This window comes from Lampris incognitus, chromosome 13 (genome assembly GCF_029633865.1).
Source record: "Lampris incognitus isolate fLamInc1 chromosome 13, fLamInc1.hap2, whole genome shotgun sequence".
In the NCBI taxonomy this organism is placed as follows: Eukaryota; Metazoa; Chordata; class Actinopteri; order Lampriformes; family Lampridae; genus Lampris; species Lampris incognitus.
In genome coordinates, this window is record NC_079223.1 from 40,941,072 (window position 1) to 40,966,518 (window position 25,447).

The window sequence follows — 25,447 nt, forward strand, 5'->3', positions numbered from 1 at the left end:
CTCAACAACAAAAAAACAAAAACCAAACAAACCAATAAATACACTGATAGAGACAGATGGATGAACAGACAGGCAGATAGACAGATAAACAGACACCGGGCAGACATTCATGGATGGATAGATAGATACAGATAAGCGACAGACAGATAGATAGCTAGACAGGATGGATTGATGGACAGACAGATAGATAGATAGATAGATAGATAGATAGATAGATAGATAGATAGATAGATAGATAGATAGATAGATAGATAGATAGATAGATAGATAGATAGATAGATAGATAGATAGATAGATAGATAGATAGATAGATAGATAGAAAGAAGATGGATGGACGGATAGACAGATAGATCAACAGACAGACAGACAGACAGACAGATAGGCAGATAAATAGATAAATAGATAGGTTGGGGCAGGACTAAAAAGGCAACAGAGACTATTTCTTCCATCTATTAGCTATCGCTGAAGGACGGTGAAGACTTGATCGTGAGATGTTTGGCGTCATTCGTTAACCGTTGCCATACCTTGCTGAGCTGACTGGCAGGTGAGCCGCTGCTGTTGACAGTGTGGCATTTGAAGTTGAGCAACGAGTCCCCGGAGGTGTCTCGCTCCCCGTTCGCGTCCTTGTCACGGTGGGAGTGTCTGTCGGGCCGGGGTGACATGGAGGGCGAGGGGATCTGCTGGAGCGCCGTGCAGGACAGGCCGAGAAAGTTGGCTGGCCGGATGAGGAAGGCTTCCAGAGCTATGTTTGTAGATACCTACGGCGAGATGGGGAGGAGGAGGGAGGAAGGGAGCGTTTAGGGACAGGCGAAATGAGGGGGAAAGGGAGGGGCTGTGTCAGTAGAGGGGAAAGCAGAGGCATGCATTTTTGATTTCACACTAGTTATTTAGCAAGTGCTTTTATGCCGAGCTACCACATAAGCAAGGGAAAAAAAAACCAAACCAACAATGGAAAGTGGCGGCGAGAGGAAACAAAGAGGGAAAGCAATTTATTTTACTGGCGACTTATTTTAGCTATCTGCTTGGGCCAAATTAACTGCCCATTATTCCACGCTGCAAGAAAAAAAAGGTGAAGTGAGGGGACATTTTAGGCAGATGATCAACCTCTGCCATGTCCGAGTGCCAGTGCCATGCGAGCGCCGTCTGACGGCAGCCATGTACCTTGGATATGACCTGGTTATCGCCGGTCAGGGCCAGGTCAGCGATGCGCTCCACACACTGGACGATGCGTGTGCACGCCCTGGCCTCATTCTGGGCCATCCACAAGATGTGCTCCTCCACAAGCATCATGTTACTGGCTATGTCTGACACGTAGTCCCCCAGCTGTGTGGAGAGAGACAGGTGTCATGCATGTAACTCTTCACATTAACATCATATTGAGAACACACACACACTAAGGCAAGCTCATCATCAACGTCAATCATACCCGGAATAAAAGAAGTATTTTCTTAATCTTAGAATGGAATTATGAAGGCAGCAATGGTGGCTTCATTCATTATGGGGGAGATTTAATTTAGATTAACGGCTCGGCTGAGGCGTAATCATGTCCTTGGGATGACAGTTAGCTATTTACACCTACTTCTCACTGTTTCTTCAACTGACTCCTCCTCAGGGGAGCAAGTGAGGGCGGTCTTAACACCGCTGTTTTAGGAAAGATTAAACCCTCTATCTTCTGGTAATATCACCCCTCTGTGACCTATAACCAGGGATTGGACAATTCGGCGTGAAAACTGATACTATTGTCTTGACTGAGAAAGCTTTACCATGCTTCCCCTCACGCCGCCCGACCTTTAGCAGTATGTAAAACCCTCCAGTGGCTTCTGGCAATGGATAAGAGAGCCGTTCACTTAAGGTAAAATACAGCTTGGGCCAAGACGACATGCATCTTCATGACCATAATTGTCATTCAGGTCCATCATCGCCGTAAGCAAGTGGAAAGAGGATGAGGTAAAACATTAAGCTGTCTGGAATCGATTGAAGGCTTGAAGCCATAACGCCAGCGCTTTTCCACGTTGCCCCTGTCAGCCGCAACTGTTCCCCTGTGCCTTTTGCCCAAGATTTCTTTTAACTTTCCGCTCCTGATTTCAGTGATACCTCCATCTGAGTGGTGTTCATCGCTCAGTCACCTTTCTAAATTCAGGAGCACTTTCTTCCCTGCCCCTGCAAAACGCTACAGCAAACTGTTGTTTTCAGAAGCCTTTGATCGGGCATATGCGTAAATGATGTCAAAACAAGAATAGAAACCAACAATAAGTGTAGTCCCTCTAAATTGCATGTTGGAAGATTGCTGTGCCGGTTAAATCCAGGGTGGTTAGCAGCCGGACTAGCATTCGGAGCTGGAGTCAAGCAGGAAAGCCGACCGCCAGAGAAGAGACTCTCATATATTACTGTAGTCGATGTCTTTGACTACACAGTCCATCCAAAGGAACCAGTTTGGGTTTCTTTATTGGATCGCTCCCGGAGTTTAAAATGAGAGGCCCAACTTAAAATGTATTAGTTGTGGTGCATCTGTTTATGACTGCTGCATGTTTCCGTGCATGCCTATATTTGCAGCTGTATTGCTTGACTTTATTGGTGAGCTGCACTGAAAAGGTTACGAGTGTAGAAATGCAAGAGTGTGCGTGTGTGTGCATGCATGTGTGCTTTTACCTCTCTGTGCTTTCCTACCAGCCTTGTTAGCCTCTCTACCAGGTGTGTGACAAAGATGACGTCCATAACATCAGTGAAGTGTGCCGCCCTGCTGGTGAAGGCCACTAACTGCTGGCCTAGAGGCTGAGCGTTGGTTGTATTAATGGTCATCTGGGAAAAAAATACCAGGGGAAAAAGGTTGATCCGTGCCTTTAGGTGAACTCTTGCACTATTATCATCCTGTCTTTCTGGCAACTGAGTGACTACTGTTTCATTTCATAAATGTAAGGTATTAAAATATGTGCCCTGAGTGATCCCCATGTGAAAAGCTTTTATATAATTTACATGTGTTGCTTGAGGTCTTTGATGAAAATCAGCACTTTGCACCATACATGTTGACCAAACAGATTTAAATAACGTAAGACTGGATCCTGAGTGATGCCATTTGCTGCTGTTAGTTTTGTAAAGCTATCAATTCTTGCCAAATTGTTAAAAAATCCTTCAGATTTGATTCATCGGCAATGAAAAATGTGGAGCTTGGATGCGAACCCACGAATATGGTTGTTCACTAGTGTGTTTTCCCTGGTCAGTCCTGCCCTTGTCTGCGTGTATAATTATACCTGAGTGAGCTCATGTAGGACCCGGGTCAGTTCGCTGGCATAAGGGCACTGGGTGTAGTCATCTTCCACCCATCGTCCCGCCCTATCGCAACGTCTCCACGCCTTCTTCTCTCTGCGGATGGGGTTATGAGGGGTGCTGCCGTAGGGGCGTGGGGCAGAGCCGAAGGTGGCAGGGGCACAGGGCAGGAAAGCCAATATGCCGGCTAGGGTCTTTGGCCACCTGCCATAAAAAGACGCTGATGTAATTTGTACTAAGAGCAAACAGACAGCGATACTGGGGTAAGCAACGGATCATTTGTATATTCCCAGACTTGATAAATGGCTATCTAGAATCACTTGTGACATGACAGCCAATTTTTATTGTGTGATTAAAGGATATCATTAATGTTAGGGAGAATGAACTCTGAGGTGTCCAGTTAAAGGAAATGGGGCATTATTCCCCATAACCAGACACCTCAGAGTGCACTATTGTGCTTATACCGCTGACATACCTGACATAGAGAAACTTGGCATAGAAATAGTTTTCTAATGTTTTGGCATACCATTCAATCAAAATTACCGTATTTCCCGGATTACAAGTCGCACCGGAGCATAAGTCGCACTTAGTAAAGCATTACCGCGAAGAAGGAAAAAACAAGTCGCACCGGAGCATAAGTCGCACTTAGTAAAGCATTACCGCGAAGAAGAAAAAAACAAGTCGTTTCGGTGTATAAGTCGCATTTTCATGGCGGTATAGTATGTTCAATTGAGTCTAAAGATTAAACAGTGCCATCTAGAGGCCTTAGTTGAAATGCAGCGTATTCATCTGACAAAATTACATTGTATAAATCGCTTTGGAATATAAATTGCAGGACCAGCCAGATGAGTAAAAAACAAAAACAAAAACAAAAAAAAGAAGACAAAAACAGCGACTTATAGTCCGGGAAATACGGTATACTTATTTTCAAACACAATCAATTTTGTCCATGTAACAACTTTCTAGTCTTCCCATTTGCTTGTTTCAGTTTGCCGCTGTTGAACATGAGCTCATAACTTTGTAGATATTACAAAGATAAAGGGAAAAAAAGCAACACCGCCTGCTTAAACTCGACACTATTAGCCGAGTTTGTCTTCTTATAATGAAAAAAAATCCTCAAAAAAAAAATTGAATTTCATTCAATCCCTCAATTCTGGCCCACTGGTGTTAATTTCGTGTGGATGTTATAAGTTAGCAGCGGTGTCTCTTTTTTGACTGTACGGTGGCGTAAAACTGTCAGAGCACTTTAGTCAAATCTGAAGATTAATTGTTGGAGAGGTCCCTTTTCTCATGCTTCAACCAGCGGCCTGGTTTGTTGACTTTCTCACACGTTTTTCTACATGTCTTGATCCATCTAAGTCAAACTCCTGACACCGTTCCTTGTGCTGGGTGAGACTAGTGTCATGACCTTCTCTTGTGGTCTTGGGAAACGCCGCCATGTTGAATTATTCCCTTATTTTTACATACCTGAAATAATCGTCATCAATTTTGTTAGTTTAGTCAATGCTCCAGTATAGTGCATCGTAGGGCTGGCTAACAATATGAGACAACTGTTTTGTGTTTTCAAGCATTTATCAAACTATTAAACTGTTGAAGATCAGAAATTTTTTTTTATTATTTCTTTTGTTGTTGTTTTAAATGCTTGGATTGTCACCTAAAAGCAAATTGAAAATCATACAGCAGAAATGTTATCCAACTACCCAACTATTTCATTTAACATTTGCACTGTAAAAACATGCATCTAAAATAAAATCACCATGCTGATTGGCTGCTGATCTGCCTGTCAGGGAGGAACCTGCCATTGCTTCAGCTCTCTCTCTCTCTCTCTCTCTCTCTCTCTCTCTCTCTCTCTCTCTCTCTCTCTCTCTCTCTCTCTCTTTCTCTCTCTCTCTCTCTCTCTCTCTCGCTCTCTCCCCCTCTCTCACACCAAGGGCTTGCAGCAGGGGCCATGCCTTGTAATGAATGGCACTAATTTTCCCCCATCAAAAAAAAAAGAGGGGGCTCATTTTCCAGCCCATTACATCTGTGCTCGGTAGAAACAAAGGCTCCTCACTCACCGTGCTGGAAGTGGGCTGTAAAGTACGGCAGCTACAATGGAGCATACACGACAACAACACACCCACAGGGAAGAGCCGGTGTTGTGTTGAGGGGGGCAACTGTAAGGTTTCAAGGTAGGCGGGGGGACCATTGGGCAGGTATGAAGGGACGGCGTGATGGAGAGAGTGCAAAGGGTGCGTGGTTGTGGAGGGATGGGATGGTGGGTGGCCTGTCAGTGCACTTTAGCATTTAACCTCTCATTAGTTCATTTAATTTGGTACCCGTGAAACAAATAAGCTACAGAGACTTGGTGAACATGCCGGAAAATGAAGCTATTTGAAGGGAAACGGTCATGATTTTCAGCAGAATCTCTAAATACTGCATCCATTGTGGAGACAACGCTCCATAAGCAGCCAAGATAATGAGCCATCCTTTGTGCGTCTCTGAGACAACGGCAAAGTTGTGCAGAAAAATCTGATCGGACAATCTGTGAATCATCTTCTTTATATGGCATACAGTGGCGTTCACCACAACAGCTGTATGTAGCATTGTATTTTGTAATATTTATGAAGCCTATCAATGATAGCGGCAAATCAGGAAGTAAGGTTTGGAGTTTTCACATGCACAGCATGTTGCATTATATATCGCATTTCTCCACACGATTTTTCTGACATTTCGGGGACCCACAAAAGATTGCTCAGTATTCTGACAGCAAATGAAACGTTATCCCCACTGTCATCATCTTCTTCTTCTTTCAGCTTGGTCCCTGTTTCTCAGGGGTCGTCACAACAGATTGTATAGTTTCCATCGGTACCCTGTGAGGGCACAGCACCAATGGTGGCCATTATTAACCCGGGCCTCGACCATTCTGGTATGGTCTTGTCAATCTGCATACTGTTTTGGCAAAATTTTATGTCGGCTGCCCTTCCTGACACAACCACTAACCCTATGGACGGGGGCACAGGTAAAGCGCTGGATGCCATCCCAGTATTCATGGACTTGTGCCCAGGTCACATAATGGATGGATGGTGATATATATATATACGGGCGGTACGGTGGTGCAGTGGTTAGCGCAGTGGCCTCACTGTAAGAAGGTCCTGGGTTCGAGCCCCGGGGAAGTCCAACCTTGGTGGGTCATCCCGGGTCGTCCTCTGTGTGGAGTTTGCATGTTCTCCCCGTGTCTGTGTGAGTTTTCTCCGGGGGCTCCGGTTTCCTCCCACAGTCCAAAGACATGTAGGTCAGGTGAATTGGCCGTACTAAATTGTCCCTATGTGTGTGTGTGTGGTGGGGGGGGGGGCTGTGATTGCTTGGCAGGCTGTCCAGGGTGTCTCCCCACCTGCCGCCCAAGGACTGCTGGAATAGGCTGCAGCATCCCTGTGACCCTGAGAGCAGGATAAGCGGTTAGGACAATGGATGGATGGATATATATCTCCATCCATCCATTATCCAAACCGCTTGTCCTGCTGTCAGGGTCGTGGAGATGCTGCAGCCTATTCCAGCAGTCATTGGGCAGCAGGCGGGGAGACGCCCTGGACAGGCTGCCAGGCCATCATAGGGCCAACACACACACATTCACACCTAGGGACAATTTAGTACGGCCAATTCACCTGACCTACATGTCTTTGGACTGTGGGAGGAAACCGGAGCCCCCGGAGGAAACCCACGCAGACACGGGGAGAACATGCAAACTCCACACAGAGGACGACCTGGGACGACCCACCAAGGTTGGACTACCCCGGGGCTCGAACCCAGGACCTTCTTGCTGTGAGGCGACTGCGCTAACCACTGCACCACCGTGCCGTCATTCATAAATATATATATATATATATATATATATATATATATATATATATATAAGAGAAAAACAACATAACACCACGAGCCTCCAGAACATCTTCAGTGCTCCTTGTCATAGAGTCTACAAGTCTCTGAACTCTACTGGAGGGAAGAACATCATTCTTCCAAAAGATGTTCCCTCATTTGGTGTTTTGATGATGGTGGTGGAGAGCGCTGTCTAACACGTCGGTCCAAAATCTCCCATAGGTGTTCATTTGGGTTAAGATCTGGTGACCGTGAAGGCCACAGCATATGATTTACATCATTTTCACCCTCATCAAACATTAAGTGACCTCTCGTGCCCTGCAGCTGGAGCAAAACTATGCCAGGAAAATACCCCATGCAGCATAATAGAGCCCCCGGACCCCCTCATCGTAGGGGTCACGCATTCGGGTTTTCACTTTCATTTGTCACCCGTCACAGAGAGAGAGAGAGAGAGAGAGAGAATAATGAAAATTGTTATTGGTTTCTCTTAAGGATGTTGCTTTTATATAAATCAACTGCGCTCTGTTTCTGCTGCAGTTTTCAAAAAGATTACACAACCTCTAAAGTTGAGCATGTTCGCACAAACTGAGTCACGCTGTAAGCCGTGGATTTTCATCATTTTGGTGTCTGTTTGACCATAACACCAACGTCCCCTGACCGCCGAGAGGCCACTCACCTGAAGTCCCCCTTGTTGTTGTTGACTCTGTCGGCTGCGCAGTACGTCGCCGACGTCTCCAGCACAACGATCTCCATCTGACGGGATCTGTTGCCACGGGAACTGGTCACCTGACATTCCCAGATGCCAGCAATGCCCACGTCAATGCTGGAGAGGACGACTTCACTGGAGGCAGAGACAGAGAGAGAGAGACAGAGAGAGAGAGAGAGAGAGAGAGAGGGAGAGAGAACAGGCTGTAAAGCTGCACGTGAAGGGGTAGTAAACCTTTCTCTTGAGATTGTTATGCAATAAACATGTCGGTTCGGGTAGAGGATGCCACACTGAGAGAGAAAATATTTTGGTTTGCCTAACATCGGGGGGACACACTTTATGATCAACCCCCCCCCCCTATTAGCCTACGTCATATGGGGGACAGGAAAGATGCTGAGAACCACGTGACGTAGGTGATGCACATGCGGCCCAGCACATCAGACCAATAAAAGATGAGGCCAGTAGAAAGGTGACACGCCGGCGTTAGCCAACTGAACTCTCTGGGTAGACTTGTGAGAGGCTGGGGCGAGGTGTTCTACTACAACACTGCCACCTTCAGGCCACACCCACATCACCATCTGCTTCATCTGCAACTCTTTTTTTTTTAAATCCTTTTCCCAAATGTAAGTTGGCTAAGAAAGGCTAGAAACGAGTGATTACCCATCCTTTAAGCCAAGAGTGGATTGTGTTAGCGGTTGCGTGTGTGCAACAAGTATTAGTTAATTAATGAGGCCCTTGTGTGTGGATGTCATGTAGCGTAAAATGTTGTCTGTGCCTTGAGATGATCTTCACTCATGCTTATCTTTTCATCCGCCGATGTGATTCCCATCTCTATGGGAACTGCCTGGTTAGAAGGCTAACGCAACACTGACAGAAGACCTGCAAGCTCTTTGCCAAACTGACTAATCTTTCAGAGTTTACTTACTGTAAAGAAAAAAAAAGGAAAAAGAAAGAAAGCCGGGGGCAATTGCTAAGCAACAGACATTATTGCCATGGACACACCCTGATGAGCCAAAACATTATGACCACCTGCCTAATATGCTGTTGGTCCTCTGTGTGCCGCCATAACAGTGCTGACTCGCCGAGGCATGGACTCTACAAGACCCCTAAAGGTGTCTGAGGGATTTGGCACCAAAACATTTGCAGCAGATCCTTCAAGTCTGGTAAATTGCGAGGTGGAGCCGCCGTGGATCCGACTTGTCGGTCCAGCACATCCCAACCATGCTCAGTCAGATTGAGATCTGGAGAAGTTATCCTGCTGAAAGAGGCCACTGCCATCAGGAATACCACTGCCATGAAGGAGTGTACTGGTCTGCAACGAGGTTAACGTAGGTGGCACGTGTCAAATTGACGTTCCCATGAATGGCCAGACCCAGGGTTTCCCAGCAGAACATTTCCCAGAGCATCACCCTCAATCCACCGGCTTGCCGTCTTCCCACAGTGCATCCTGGAGCCATCACTTCCCCAGGTAAACGGCACACACGTACACACCCATCTATGTGACCTAAAAGAAAATGGGGACTCCTCAGACCTGGCGACCTTCTTCCACTGCTCCAAGGTCCAGCTCCGATGCTCGCATGCCCATTGTGCATGCCCTTTCGACGGTGGACAGGGGTCATCATGGGAACTCTGCGGTTACGCATCCCCATACGCAGCAGGGTGTGATGCACTGTGTTGTGACACATTCCTCCCGTAACCGTCATTAAGATGTTCACTGACTTGTGCCACAGTAGACCTTCTGTCAGGTTGGACCACATGGGCTAGCCTTCGATGAGCCTTGGATGCCAACACCCTGTCACCGGTTTGTCCCTCCTCAGACCACTGTCGGTAGGTACTCACCACTGCTAAGCAGGAGCACCCCACAAGCCTTGCTATTTCAGAGATGCCCTGACCCAGTCATCTGGCCATAACAATTTGGCCCTTGTCAAATTTCAACAATTTGAAAAAAAACAAAAACAAAATACGCCCGCCCGTTTCTCCTGCATCCAACACGTTGACTATGACAACTTATTGTTCACTTACCATCTAATCGACCCAGACCTTGACATATGCCCTTTTTTAGAGATGACCTTTATTCGGTTCACCTGTGTGTGGTCATAATGTTTTGGCTCGTCAGTGTATTTTCTATCAGCGTTAACAGTTTAATTTACAAATACACTCTAACAGTAGTGATGATATATATCTATTTACTTATGTGTACCTCGGGCAGTTAATGCTTTTAAGCAATTTTAGTAAGCCATGTGTGCACATTATAGCAGTCACACTATCCCCTCAATGTTAGCAAGTTTTAAAGTCCGACTTAGGCAACAACACTACACAATTGGGCATGTGTGACAGTTGACATTCAAATTATAAGTGACAGGCTGAAGAGGGAACCTAAAGCTTCCACAGCAAAATTGATTAGAGGCTGAGTGCTCTGTGATGGGGAGGAGCTCTAATCCCCAACAATTTCTCCCTGAACAGAGGATGTGGAGGAAATATTTATTCAGCAACATGAAATGCATGCTTCCCTGTGGCTTCTCCCTCTCTCTCTCAATTTATTTTTTTTTTTGCTTGTGTCCATACACATTAAACAATTATATATATCATTCATCCATTCATTCATTCATTCTCCATGCCGCTTATCCGAATTCGGGTCGCGGGGATGCTGGAGCCGATCCCAGCAGTGTACGTGTGTGTGTGTGTGTATATATATATCCATCCATCCAAGCCACTTATCCCAGTTGGGGTCACGGGATGCTGGAGCCTATCCCAGCAGTGTACGTGTGTGTGTGTGTGTGTGTGTGTGTGTGTGTGTGTGTGTGTGTGTGTGTGTATATATATATATATATATATATATATATATATATATATATATATACATCCATCCATCCATCCAAGCCACTTATCCCAGTTGGGGTCACGGGACGCTGGAGCCTATCCCAGCAGTCATTGGGTGGCAGGTGGGGAAACATCCTGGACATGCCACCAGGCCATCAAAGCACCAACCCACACACACACACACACACACACATATATATGTGTGTATATATATATATATATGAAGTGTTTTAAAACCTATTAGGAAACCACCATAGCAGATGCTACTACAGCCATAGCAAAACTAACATTAAGAATAAAGAAGTTCTGCAATTTCAAATAAGTCGTAGGTTGAAAACCAAATTCATGCTGAAATTCCATAATACATAAGGTGACACATAGCAGACACTACAACCATAACCAAGCTAACATTAAGAATAAGGAATTTCTGCCTTTCAGAACAATTCACAGGTTGAAAACCAAATTCCTGCTGCGACGCTACAAAGCTAACAGAGCAACATTTTAGTGGATATCACGGACAAGACTCCAACGATCAACGATGTTCCTGTCTCAATATTTTCAGACAGTCTTTTGCAAAGCACAGGGCTTTGCAGTCTGAAAACCAGGAATCTGACTGCATTGCCAGAACAAAGGCGGTGCACTGACTCAAATTAAGCAGCGCCTAATACCATGACATTCTCAACAATGATGTCACATCCTTCTGGGCAGTGTAAACTCACTCCCATCCCTGTCTGAACTGCAACGGGAAAGGTGAATCCAGGAATACTTGTATAATTCTCTTGAACGACTGGATCCGGGGATTTTGCTTCTATGAAATTCTGCAGGGGAGTTCAGAAAAATAAATAGGCAAAGTCCTGACATCCTCCCCCGTGTTTCGCTAAGCTCTCTCCTCTGATCGCTGCTCTAAAAGGACCCCAAATCAGATTTGAACGCTTGACTGAGATGATGACATTCAGGGCTGCTGTCTCAGTGTGTGTGTGTGTGTGTGTGTGTGCAGTGCGAACATGGGCTTTCCTGGCGAGTGCATGAGACAGGAGCATTAAGTACATTTTATAACACGGAGATTAAGGCAAATCTGTAAAAACTTTTGTTTTACCAGAGTGCATCCCCGACTCCTATCCCCGAGATGAGTCACTGTCTGCCACCTCTGTGATGAGGGTGTTTGTTCATCTACTGTACTTCTCTTCATCATTAAAACATTCGAGTTTAACACAGATTAATAAATCATATTTTGCCTCTGGTCTTCCTTTTCCCAGGACTACATGCAGGCCAGTACTACAGTGTTTTGCATGTGAGGGGGCAAGTGAAAGGCTCTCTGTATGCATCCTGCTACACTGCAAGTCAACGCAGTGCTACCTTTGGCTCCCTCGTGCCCTGCAAAAACTATAAACTAAAATAACACAAAACTTTCTACCTCTACCTCCCCTTTCTCTACTTCCTCTCCCACACATTCTTCCCCTGTCGCTTTCAAAACACTCTTTTCCCTACCCCTACACTTTTCTCTACCCCACAATACCTTGCACACCCAGACACTTGCTGTCTTTCTTTTCCCTGTCCTCTCCATCTCCTTTACATTGGGGCATCCCTCCTTCCAAAGGAAGTCGCCGCAAAGCGAGGGTTTTAGCTCTCGGGTGGGGCCTTAATTAGGAAGTCTCTGAGCTCGGTCCAAATATCACCCTGTCAGCGTAGGACAACAGCTCTAATGTCACACCACACGGTGGACAAGACTCGCTTAATAGTGTGAAACCCTTCTGCATTGAACCCTATTAAAACTCGTCCGAAGGGCACCCGGGTAGCGTGGCGGTCTATTCCATTGCCTACCACCACGGGGATGGCCGGTTTGAATCCTTGTGTTGCCTCCGGCTTGGTTGGCCGTGTCTGCAGGTGGGAAGCCAGATGTGGGTGTGTCCCCTGGCCACTGCACTAGCGCCTCCTCTGGTCAGTCGGGGTGCCTGTTGGGGGGAAGGGGGAACCGGGGGGAATAGCGTGATCCTCTCACGCGCTACGTCCCCCTGGCGAAACTCCTCACTGTCAGGTGAAAAGGAGCGGTTGGCGACTCCACATGTATCAGAGGCAGAGGGGGTGGGGCAGCAACCGGGACGGCTCAGAAGAGTAGGGTAATTGGCCGGATACAATTGGGGAGAAAAAAAAGGGGGGGGGGATAGTTTGAAACCCTTCTGCATTGAACCCTATTAAAACTCGTCCCAACTGACCACATACAATACAGTATATGGGGGTATCAAAGTAGAAATGTGGATCTTCAGCCACCGGTGATTTATTGGCATTAGCCAGGTGTACTTACACTCTTACATGTTGTATCCATGGGCTTGGTATAAACCCACAATGCAACATACTCTGAAATCCAAACCAAACAGCTCAGCATCATTGAAACTGGACCATCAAATTGAAACCAGTATTACTTTTCATCTTTAAAATAAAATAGGATGCTTTGCATCCCCACCACTCTATTTGAAACGTTAGATAGAAACCCCGAGACACACATCTGAACATGTTGCACATTTTAACAACTTACATAACCGTTGTCATCATCCTCCTCTGCACTAGGCCTGTATTTGCTCTCTCCGCAGTACCACCAGTATATCTGCACCAGCTTGTGACTGATGATGACGACGATGATGATGATGATGATGATGACGGTCGTGGTGGTGGTGGGAGGGCATATATACCTGAGTGTGCACTGTGCTACGGGAAACAAATGTGAATGTGCGTAAGCTCCTGCGTTTGTTCTTTCTATCCATGAATAGTTCACAGAAGGCACAGTTGCATCATCTGTGAACAGGAACCCGCAGCCTGCACATTGGGAACACCCTCCCCCACCCCCACCCCCACCCCCTCTCTCTCTTCCTTTCCCCGTTTAATAGCCTCCCTATGAAAATCTTCATTATGGGTGGCTAACTAAACGTAGCCGCTGCTAGCTAGGTCACAGGCTGTCCTGGAAAACAAGCGTGCTGAGGACACTGCTCAGAAACCAGTCAAACAGTCTTGGGGAACTTCGTCTTCATGCTGAATTAAGAAAGAAAAACATATGGAGGTATCGTTGTCGGTGGCTAAGAGTAGGGTAGGGGCAAACACACCCACAAACAAGAGCGCTGACCTAAATCCACACGAACACTGCACCATTGTGGTGCGGCTCCCCGAGGACTCATTAGGACCATTTACGCTCCCTTGCTGATATTTAACAATTTGTTTACATAATGATGCTTACAAGACTGTAAACTTTCAATCTGTCCTCTCCTCCGAACAAATGTGTGCTGAATCTCAGCCACTTCCATGCACTTATCACGGTGCCGGTTTGTGAAGTTCTGATTAATGTAGGAATTAAGAGCCCGCCATTACAAAGGCTTTTTTTGAACCTATGCCTGCACTATAATTTTGAATATCCGGCCACAAGTAGGAGTAATACTAAACCTAACATAAACATGCACACATGTGCCTGCATGTACACACACACACACACACACACACACACACACACACACACACACACACACACACACATACAGACTATCCATCCATCCAGCCATTATCCGAACCGCTTATCCTGTTCTCAGGGTCGCGGGGATGCTGGAGCCTATCCCAGCAGTCATTGAGCGGCAGGCGGGCAGACACCCTGGACAGGCCGCCGGGCCAACACACACACACACACACACACACACACACACACACACACACACACACACACACACACACACACACACTGATACCTAGGGACAATTTAGTATGGCCGATTCACCTGCCCTACATGTCTTTGGACTGTGGGAGGAAACCCACGCAGACACGGGGAGAACATGCAAACTCCACACAGAGGACGACCCGGGACGACCCCCAAGGTTGGACTACCGCGGGGGCTCGAACCCAGGACCTTCTTGCTGTGAGGCGAGCGCGCTATCCATTGCGCCACTGTGCCACCCAAAATACAGACTAATCAGGCATAAAAATGAGTATAAACACACAAGCGAAATACACTAGCACAAACACACAGGAAAAACACACACATCATATCGACTCTTGCCACAATGATAGATGATATTTGGATGTAGAGATCAGTCTATGATTGGGCGAAACAAGTAAAAGCCTTGACTTAACGCTCTCTGTTAAAATGAATAAAACATCCGCCCCGCCACAGCATCCATATCAATTAGGTGCTCACAGAGTGGATCTACGCCGCTCGTTTTAAATCACTACACCCAGTGTCATGACCCACAATGACTGCACATACAATTATAGGTTAGCCCAGATTAATGTACATATCATAAAGAGTAATTGTTTTTTTTTTTTTTACTAGTTGCACTGTAAATGGCTTATCGCCTCATTTAAACGACCTTATTTTTCCTATTTCGTTATAGTAATTTACACCTCAAGTGTACATCTCGTCATCAGAGGCGTTACTCCGTCTCTTTATTAGTTGCACCCAGGGAGCAATCAGCCGATCAGCTCACTTACAGAACTGTATATGCATGGACATAATTGAATTGTTGTCTCCATGGAAACTGATGTGCGCCGCACAAAACCTGCTGAGGGCCACAGTTCAGCCGGCAATTTCAAGGCAGACAACAAGGAAAATGAAGAAAAAGGTCCAACTTGAGGGGGGGGGGGGGGGGGTTACAGCAAAAAAAGAAAAAAAAGAAGAAGAGTAGATTGTGAAAGCGGAGCAATGTGACGTGGGCGGAATGTAAAGAAAGGGACGTTACGAGGGTATTTGGGTAAGCGAGAGTAATAGATAGGGCTCTACTTAAAGATAGAACAACAGCAAAGAAAGGGTGGTCCTTTATTTCCCTTTTTTCATCTTTTTTTATTTTGCCCTTAGAAACGTCACCAAGTTGGGGTCCATCGCTTTGTCCAAGATTAGCCTGATTAAAAATGAACAGGATTAAGAAAGATACCTCCAAAGTGTCGGCTAGATAGCTACGGGGCTCTGAAATGTTTGATTAATGAAACGTGATTCACGGGCTGGTCCCTTTGCTGCCGCTAGCATCACTAATACTGCGAATTTGGCCTGCTACCATTTCTCAGCAGGAGCCTTGCCAACACACCGCAGAGCCATTATGGCTCATGGGACCTTTATTTTTGGCTGCTGTTCACGGTGAGCAATGGAAAAGGATCAGCTTATCACCCTGCCTGTGCCAGTGAACAAGTGGCCATAATGACACAACACTCAGTGAAAGCAGGGAGAAATGGCAGACGCTCTGCACTGACACCATGCACACTCCTACTCACACACACACACACAAATGCAATATCGCACATTCTCACATGCACACAGAAGTGCGAAAAACAAAAAGAAACACAAAAATCCAAATACACCTACACATGCATTTTATGCCATAATGATCAGTCTGGCAAGTAGCAGTGAGATGAATCGTGTCATATCATATCCCAGCTCCATGTGCTCTGCTCCACCTGCAGGTGGATCACTGACTTCCCTGGCCATCGGGAGTCAGCACGTGAAGATGGGGAAGCATGTCTCAGACCCTTGGCTCATCAGCATCGGTGTCCCCCCTAAGCCTGAGTCCTGTCCCCGCTGCTCTTCTCGTCTTACACAAATGGCTGCATATAGCTCCAGACATCAATCTGTCGAGCTTCTGAAGTTTGTGGATGACATCACCGTCATAGGACTCATATCTGACGGTGACAAGTGTGCTGACAGATGACAGGTTGACCACCCGGTTTCCTGGTGCAGCCAGAACAACCTGGATTTAAACCCCCTGAAGACAGTGGCGATGGTGGTGGACTTCAGGAGAAGCCCAGCCATGAGCCCCTCTATCCCCACCTCCAACCTGTGTTGACTCCATGGTTACTACCATGGAGTCATTCCATTTCCTGGGCACCATCATCACCCAGGACCTTAAGTGGCAGCTGAACATCAGCTTCTTCGTCAATAAAGCACAGCAGAGGATGAGAGGATGTACTTCCTTTAGCAGCTGAGGAAATTCAACCTGCCTCAGACAATGAGGAAGAATTTCTACAGTTCCATCATTGAGTCCATCCTAACCTCCATCACCCTCTGGTACGCTGCTGCCACTGCCAGGGACCAGTGCAGGCTGCCGCGCATCAGTCGCTCGGCCGAGAAGGTGCCGCCTCCCATCTCTCTAGAACCTGGTTGCCTCCAGGACCTTGAGGCGGGCAGGGAAGATTGCTGCTGACCCCTCCAACCCTGGAAACCATCTTTTTGAGACTCTACCCTCTGGCAAGAGGCTGAGGTCCATCAAGACCAACTTCTCCAGCCACAACAACAGTTTCTTCCCTGTTGCAGTCGGACTAATCAACAGATTCCCGGCCTCCCCACTGACAGACTTACTTTTTGCCGTTTTTATTGGTTTTTTTCTAGATCTGTTCTATGTATAAAAAGTATGTGTGTGCTTTTGTATATATATTTTTTCACACACTGATTTCACTTAATTTTTATTTTTCCTTATTTCGTTCTCTGTGTCAACAACGCCAAACCAAATTCCTAGAGCATGTAATTTACATGGCTATAAAATAGTTTCTGACTCTGATCCCATATCTACACTGGCCATGATACAGCCTAAAGTGGGCTGAGCAGAATTTAGTCAGGAAAACTGTGCTTTAACATTTCGGATTCACCTTCAGAGAGGACACTTCACGAGGGCTTTGGCATCTCTGATCGTGTTGCTACAACGCTGAGCAGCAAATCCAGACAAGGGGTTTAAGCCACAAGCTAAATCCTATGTATTCAATGTTTCCCCTCCGATGGGGCATGCAGCGCCGGGCTGACTGACTCAGAGGACATTCCTCCAAGGTGAATGACATCAAGACGGGCTGTAACGGCTAATATATGGCCCACTGCAGCTAAGTTGCTGTTGACAACGTCTAGCATGTCAGAGGCCAGAACACTAGGTAGGTCTTTTTCTTCTTTCTCTCCTTTTCTACATTTAATGAGCACCAGGCCAGTAAAGTCACAGCTCTCTAAATTCCCCCCACACATCTCTCAACAGTGCAGCTTAGGATATAGGAAAAGGGCGGAGGGTGAAGTTCAGCGGAGGCACACACACTGTTTTTGTTGGAACAAACCTTTTTATACAGTCATCTACTCTGGAAATGATGGCTATTCCTTCCCTTTTTTTTTCTTCGGAGGTGGTGGTGGGGAGGTGGTGGTGGTGGTGGGGGGGGTTTCAGGTGCCAAAAGCAACATTACCGTATAGGTTCCACCTGGAGAAGAAAACTGCATAATTTGTGTACACAAGAGGAGAGCGGCGGTTAATTGCAAGTGGCGCCCTAATCAGAACAGGAATGAGGTGAAATTCATCACGTTCCGTTGGGACGCGCTGACGGAAAAGTGGAGTCAGAGTTTCGGTGGACTTGGAGGGGAGCTGAGGAGAGACAGGGAGGGGTAGAGTGTGGGCTGCTGGGCCAGCAGGCCGAAATAGTGCTGTTGAACGTCTTCAGTGTCAGTTGGAAGCCAGAACGGAGGGCCCTTTGCATAAGACGTTCCCGTTAGCGGGACATCAAACAATGGACAATGTGGACTGCTGCCCCCCCCCTCCTCTATTCTGCTCAACTTATCCTTTCCTCCTCTCTCCTCTCTCCTGTTGTCCTGTTTTCTTTCCCTCTTCCTACCCCCTCTCTTCTCCTCACCCTCTCCTCTTCCTCCCCTCATCTCATCATTGCAATAGAGAATAACAGCCTTCAGTTGCAGACATACGCATGACCAGAAACAAATGCAACTGTCAGGGGGGTCCGGGTAGTGTGGTGGTCTATTCCGTTGCCTGCCAACACAGGTATCGCCGGTTCGAATCCCTGTGTTACCTCCGGCTTAGTTGGGCATCCCTACAGACATAATTGGCCGTGTCTGCAGGTGGGTATGTGTCCTGGTCACTGCACTAGCGCATCCTCTGGTCGGTTGGGGCGCCTATTGGGGGGGTGGGAACTGGGGAGGGGGAACTGGGGGGGGTAGTGTGATCGTCCTACGCACTACGTTCCTCCTGGCGAAAGTCCTCACTGTCAGGTGAAAAGAAGTGGCTGGCGACTCCGCATGTATCGAGGAGGCATAGTCTGCAGCCCTCCCCGGATCAGCAGAGGGGGTGAAGCAGCGACCAGGACGGCTACGGAGAGTGGGGTAATTGGCCGGCTACAATTGGGGAGAAAAAGGGGGAACATTAAAAACGAAAAAAGAAAAAAAAGAAATGCAGCTGTAATTTTTTCCCAATTCCTGGGCGGGGAGACACCCTGGACAGGATGTCTCCCCGCCTGCCGCCCAGTGACTGCTGGGATAGGCTCCAGCATCCCGTGACCTGAATTCCGATAAGCGGCTTGGATAATGAATGAATCTTTTCCCATCTACGAGTGTTGTGGGTGAGTGATGATCGGTGACTGAGCTTGATCCCTTTTGATTCAACACATAATAATAATAAATAATAACAATGCAAAGACGAAGCACAAAAACATCCCTGTCCCATAGACCAATGCAGGGGAGTTTTACAACGGCCAGTCGTAAATCACTACATTATGAAACGAAAAATAAAGTATCGGCCATCTCCAATGGACGTGGTTACAGCAATGACATTTTTAAGACTTGGCATTCCTGTTGCCGACTACACTACACGACAAGAAGCGTTCCGACCCTGTTGACACAGGGAAACGTGCCTCCGTCAGCGCGCCATCAATATTCATGGTGACGGGGCCGACTCGGAGCGGGCCGCAGTTAAGCTAGTCAACAGCACTGCAGCAGCGCTCCCTCATATGAGCAATGTCACCGGAGTCTTAAGTCAAAAAAACCAACACACACACACACACACACACACACGCGAAAGGTGTGCAAATGTGCACGGACGCATACTTGACGCAGGCCACCAAGAACACAAAGACAGGAAGCGGACGAGGGCTTAAGGCGAGCCCCTCTGTCATACGACGTGTGAAAGGCAGCGTCACCGGCCCACTTTATCACCGTAATTATGATTCGGCATCTGTTCCTCTTAGCGTACGATCAGCTCGCGGTGCGACGGCTGCTGCTGCGGGAGCTGCTGGCCGGCCAACCCCCAGAGAGGGCCGTAGATTGCTTCGAGGTGGTGGCACGCCGCCAAGCTAATTCTGTCCTGTCCTTTCAGATCCTTATCAAGGGCGCCAATAACACAAAGGTAAATCACAGTCTCCTTCTGAGAGAGAGAGAGCGAGCGAGAGCGGGAGAGAGAGAGGGAGAGGGAGAGGGAGAGCGCGAGAGAGAGAGGAACAGTTTATGTATATGTCAGATGTGTGTGTTCAGTACTGATGCCTGGGCTGGTAGGCATGAGGTGCAGCGAGGTGCAGCAATCCATGAGAACATGCACGTGTTGCATGTGTGTGTATCAGGTAGCAGTGCTGGATGCACGTATACCAGTGTGTACTACATTTTTTTTTGTGTGTGTGGGTGTGTGTGTGTGTGTGAACACGTTCACCCACATACAAGTTTAAATGCCTGTGTGGATGTTTATCCACCAGCTCGCCTTGCTTGTGCGTCGTAAATTGTGAATTACAAACTGCATGCGTATGCAGAGATACCTCCATCCCCTGTGTGTGTGTGTGCACGTATGCATGTTTTGTGACAGGCCAATTATCCGCTTATCAGCTCTCAGCTGATACCCCCTCCTTCCTCCACCCAGCCCAGCCCCGCTTCGCCTCCCCTTCCCCCCTCTGTGCGTACCTGGTGAGGAGGCAGCAGTCATGGAGCAGGGTGTCCTCCAGGAAGATGCCCCGCTCTTCTTGTGTGGCCACCGTCTGGCCGTTGTGGCTCCAGCGCAGCTCCACCGAGGGCTCCAGGTAGGAAGCTGTGCACTGCAGGGGAAGGCGGTCTCCCCGGAACACCACCTGTCTCTGGGAGGGAATCAGCTGGAACAGGGGCAGCTCCAGCGGCCCATCTGGAAGACACAGGCAGACGGACAGACACAGACTTCAGCTGGCAAACCCGCAGAGGAAAGGAGGGCGAGAAATTACAGGAGAGAGCAGGGGGCTCATTCAACCACCCGGAAAGGGGGTGTGGGGGGGGGATGAGAAAACAGGGGCCGGTCAATGTTTCTGGATGTTGAGTGACGCATCAGCACCCACTCATCTAAGGCAAACACACTGACAGTACATTTGTGTACCAGCATAGACACTGTACACACCTGTTTTCACAAACACACACACACACACACACACACACGTACATGCTCCTTCTTTCTCAAGGTCACACTCCACCTCTGTTGTTCTCACACATTGTTACCATTGCTGTGCATGTGATGAAAAAAAAGAAGCTAATAGAGGAGAGCAGCCTTGAGCGCTCGCCTGGACTCTCCTTGACTCCTCCTCACATGTTCATACTGGAAGTCTGCTGCAACACCAGTGATAGGATTACTTACCTAGCCGCAAGCTAAGTCCTCAAAGCCTTTGTCGGAGAATAATGCCATGATAAGGCTGACATTAGAAGAGGGCAGTGTTCAGTTCAATGGCTGAGCATAGGAATATAATGGATTTTTTTTTTTTTTTTTTTACTCACTTGATGTAAACATGTGGCAATTATAAGATGGGACTGAATGAATCCGTTGGATTGGCTCCACTCTGACTGAATCTGTTTGTAATACATTTCCACTACTCTATCGCTGGGATCAGCCCAATGCACCGCTGGCTCACCGCACCACCTTGGGAATGCCTTCAGAACATGGCGAGCCTGTTTGATTGGACACGGCCAGACAATTCATTGGACACGCTCCAAGGATCAGGCTGAGCAACTGCTTTGCCTTCACTTGTATTCAGATCAATTGCGGTTGCTGCAACCACTTCACCGTTTACAGTGTGACAGGCCACTCAATACATAGGTCATAAAGTCTTTTATGGCCCTATGCATCCATTTGTAAAAAGCCCACTAGAGCTACACTGATGAGCCAAAATATTATGACCACTCACAGGTGAACCGAATGTCGTTGATCATCACCAAACAAGGGCACGTCAAGGTCTGGATAGATTAGATGGTAAGTGAACAATCAGTTCTTGTAGTCAAAGTGTTAAATGCAGGAGTAAAGACCTGAATGACTTTGACAAGGGCCAGATTGTTACGGCCAGACGACTGGGTCAGAGCATCTCTGAAAGGGCAAGGGTCTTGGGGTGCTCCCAGTCAGCAGTCATGAGTACCTGGCGACAGTGATCCAAGGGGGGACAAACCACAGACCAGGAACAGGGTGTTGGGTCCCCAAGGCTCATCGATGCGTGAGGGCAACGAAGGCTAGCCCGTGTACTCCGAACTGACAGATGATCTGCTGTGGCACTAGTCACGGAAGATTTAAATGATAGTTACGTGGAGAATGTGTCACAATGCTGTATAGCTGCAGACCAGTCAGACTGCCCATGATGACCCCTGTCCACCATTGAAAGTGCCTACAATGGGCACGCAAGCATCAGAACTTGACCTTGGAGCAGTGGAAGAAGGTCATCTGGTCCAATGAATCCTGTTTTCTTTTAGATCATGTGGATGGCCATGCACATGTGTGCCGTTTACCTGGGAAAGTGGTGGTACCAGGATGCACTATGGGAAGATGACAAGCCGGTGTGAGGGAGTTTGATGCTCTGGGCAATGTTCTGCTAGGAAACCCTGGGTCCGGCCATTCATGTGAATGTCAATTTGACATGTGCCACCTACCTAAACATCGTTGCAGACCAGGTACACTCCTTCATGGCAATGGTATTCCCTGATGCAGGGGCGGGCCTCTTTCAGCAGGATAATGCGCCCTGCCACACTGCACACATTGTTCGGGAATGGTTTGAGGAACGTGATGAAGTATTCAAGATGTTGACATGGCCTCCAAATTATCCAGATCTCAATCACATTGAGCATCTGTGGGATGTGCTGGACCAACAAGTTGGATCCACGGTGACTTTACCTCACAACTTCCAGGAATTTAAGGATCTTCTGCTAATGTTTTGGTGCCAGATATCACAAGACACCTCCAGGGGTCTTGTAGAGTCCCAGTGCTGTTTTGGCGACACATGGAGGACCAACAGCATATTAGGCAGGTGGTCATAACGTTAGATAAAATACAATAGGATGTACATTATTCATCCCCGCGGGGACTTGACTACTTGACTCATCAGTGCATATGATATGACACATCTGTGTCAGCTGCTCTGCCTGAGACGTTTACTATCCCACAACTTAACATCTCCCTCGATCTGGGGATGGATGTGAAAAAAAGTATTTTTATGCTAATGTATAACCAACTGAGCAATCACTCCGTAAATGAAAACAGTGCTTTGACCTCAATTTTATACAAGTCATACATAGTCACAGATAAATCATACATTCTAAATTCACAACAGCACATCACACAGTACAAACCGGGTATATATTGCTGAAGTCGCATCTTCTGAGTTTAAAAGTGCAAATCTGACGCTAACATCTCATGGTCAGTGGCATCTTGGTGTAAGTACTCAGGCTAACCATGTTCCAGTGCTCTGTTACATATGTTACATTAGTCTGCAGCTACAGCAGCCAATGCCTTGTTATCGCCACTGTGTGCCACACAGCAGAAACAGCATGGGGGGATAGACTGTTAACTTGGCTGATGCTGATATTGTTGAAACAACACTTTGAGCCCAGGATCAGAGTGTGGCCGCCTGCCTCCTCTTATTGGTGGACACTGCCAGAGAAAAATTGCAATTGTTTAGTGTGTGTGTGTGTGTGTGTGTGTGTGTGTATAATGGCCAAGTCAACTCGAGTCAGTTTTATTTGTATAGCCCAATATCTAAAATTACAAATTTGCCTCAAGGGGTTTTACAGCAAAAACAACATCCTGTCCTTAGACCCTCACATCGGATAAGGACCAACCCCCCCCCCCCCAAAAAAAAAAATTAAAAAAACAAAAAACAAAACCCTTTAACATGGAGATAAAATACGAAGAAACATCAGGGGGAGCAACAGAGGAAGGATCTCTCTCTGGATGCTGTGTGTACAGAATAAAACACAATTTACAGAATACAACACTGAAAGAGGACAACATAATTATTATGGAATTATAAGATATATGAACAATATGATGAAGAGGATGACAAGCAGCCCAGATGCCACCGGAACAGCCCAGGACCTGAGCCATGCGACCACCATCACCATGTAGATCTGGCAGGAGGACAGACACAGGTACACAAGAGAGACTCAAATCACACCATTCACATACACGGGAGAAGAGACAAGAAAAGACATTAGTCACACATTGGAGAGAGATAATACAACATTGCAACAAGATAACAAAATTATATGAATGTATAAGATATATAAAGAATGTGATGAGGAGGATTCCAAGCAGCGTCCAAGTGGCAATCACCATCACCATGGAAACCTGGGAGGAGGACGTTGCACACAGAGCAGACTCACATCACACCATTCACATACACAAGACAAGAGACAGGAGAAGACATCATTCAGAGAGAGAGAAAAGACATGTGAGAGAGAAGAGAACAGTTGCAATAGTCAATAATAATCTTCTTCTTCTTCTTTCAGGTTCTTCCCCGTTTCCCTGGGGTTGCCACAGTAGATTTGATAGTATCCATCAGTACCCTGTGAGGGCACAGCACCGATGGCGGTCTTGTCAATCCACATAATGATTTGGCAAAATTTTATGTCGGATGCCCTTCCTGACACAACCACTAACCCTATGGATGGGGGCACAGGTAAAGCGCTGGATGCCATCCCAGTATTCATGGACTTGCACCCATGTCTGTCGCCATTTCAATAATCTATAAACTATCTTGGCAGAACAGTGTTTGGTAAATTCATTCATGGTAAATTCATGAGACAGAAACCGATCCACCATGCAGTACGTGTCCCAAAGTACTCAATTTAAATGCAGCTAATTGTAGGTTAAGGCAAAAAGATGAGTTTTAAGGACTCAACTGACTCTGATTGTCTGACAGCAGCATGCAGGTTATTCCATAAGAACAGGGCCCGATACGAAAAGGCCCTGCCACCAGCTGACTTCTTTTTAACTTTGGGTACACACAGGAGCCCTGTATTTTGAGAGTGGAGGGCTTGAGATGGAATATACAGTTTAATGAGATCAGACAGGTATGTTAGGGAAAGCCATTTAGGATGTTGTAAGTCAGCAGAAGCATCTTGAAGCCTGATCGAACATAGATAGGAAGCCAATGAAGGGGTGCAAGAATTGGTGTGATATAGTCAAATTTTCCAGTCTTAGTTAAGATTCTAGCTTCAACATTTTGAACCATTTGAAAACTTTTATAACTAGCACGTGGCAGACCTGAAAACAGAACATTACAGTAATCAAGTCTGGTTGAAACAAATACATGTATGAGTCTAGGCATCAGCCATCGACAGGAGAGACTAAATTTTAGCTATATTATGTAAGTGAGAAAAGGCAGTCTTGGTGATTTCTTTAATGTGCTTATCAAAGGAAAGGGTGGGATCAAATGTAAAACCAAGATTTTTGGCTGCCACACTTTGTAAAATCACAGAGTTGTCGAGTATTACTGATACTTGATCAAATTGGTGTCTGTGTTTAGCAGGGCCAATGACCAGCATCTCAGTTTAATCGGAATTTAAAAGCAGGAAATATAGGGGCATCTAATTTTCACAGCAGCCAAGAAGGCCTTTTACATTAATAATCTGAGTATGATCATCAGGCCTTACAGGCACATACAGCTGAGTATCATCCGCATAGCAATGGGAATTTATGCATATACGTGTTTATAATTTGGTCAAGAGGTGAAATATAAAGCGAGAATATATATAATATAGAGAATATAAAGTAGAGGGCCAACAACCGTACCCTGAGGTATGCCATATTCAACATCAGATAATTT

General features: G+C 46.7%; 1 protein-coding gene across 1 annotated transcript in view; it reads right to left on the reverse strand.

Annotated features, from left to right (window-relative positions):
- The window catches only part of LOC130122850 (adhesion G protein-coupled receptor A3), a 247,878-nt gene that overhangs the window by 139,600 nt on the left and 82,831 nt on the right, over positions 1 to 25,447 (reverse strand). Inside the window, exons 7-12 of the mRNA XM_056291892.1 lie at positions 20,307 to 20,520; positions 7,799 to 7,963; positions 3,249 to 3,468; positions 2,650 to 2,799; positions 1,162 to 1,323; positions 525 to 758 (exon numbers count right to left, since the gene is read on the reverse strand). Coding sequence (XP_056147867.1) covers positions 525 to 758; positions 1,162 to 1,323; positions 2,650 to 2,799; positions 3,249 to 3,468; positions 7,799 to 7,963; positions 20,307 to 20,520 — 1,145 coding nt within the window. The remainder of the gene's footprint in view (positions 1 to 524; positions 759 to 1,161; positions 1,324 to 2,649; positions 2,800 to 3,248; positions 3,469 to 7,798; positions 7,964 to 20,306; positions 20,521 to 25,447) is intronic.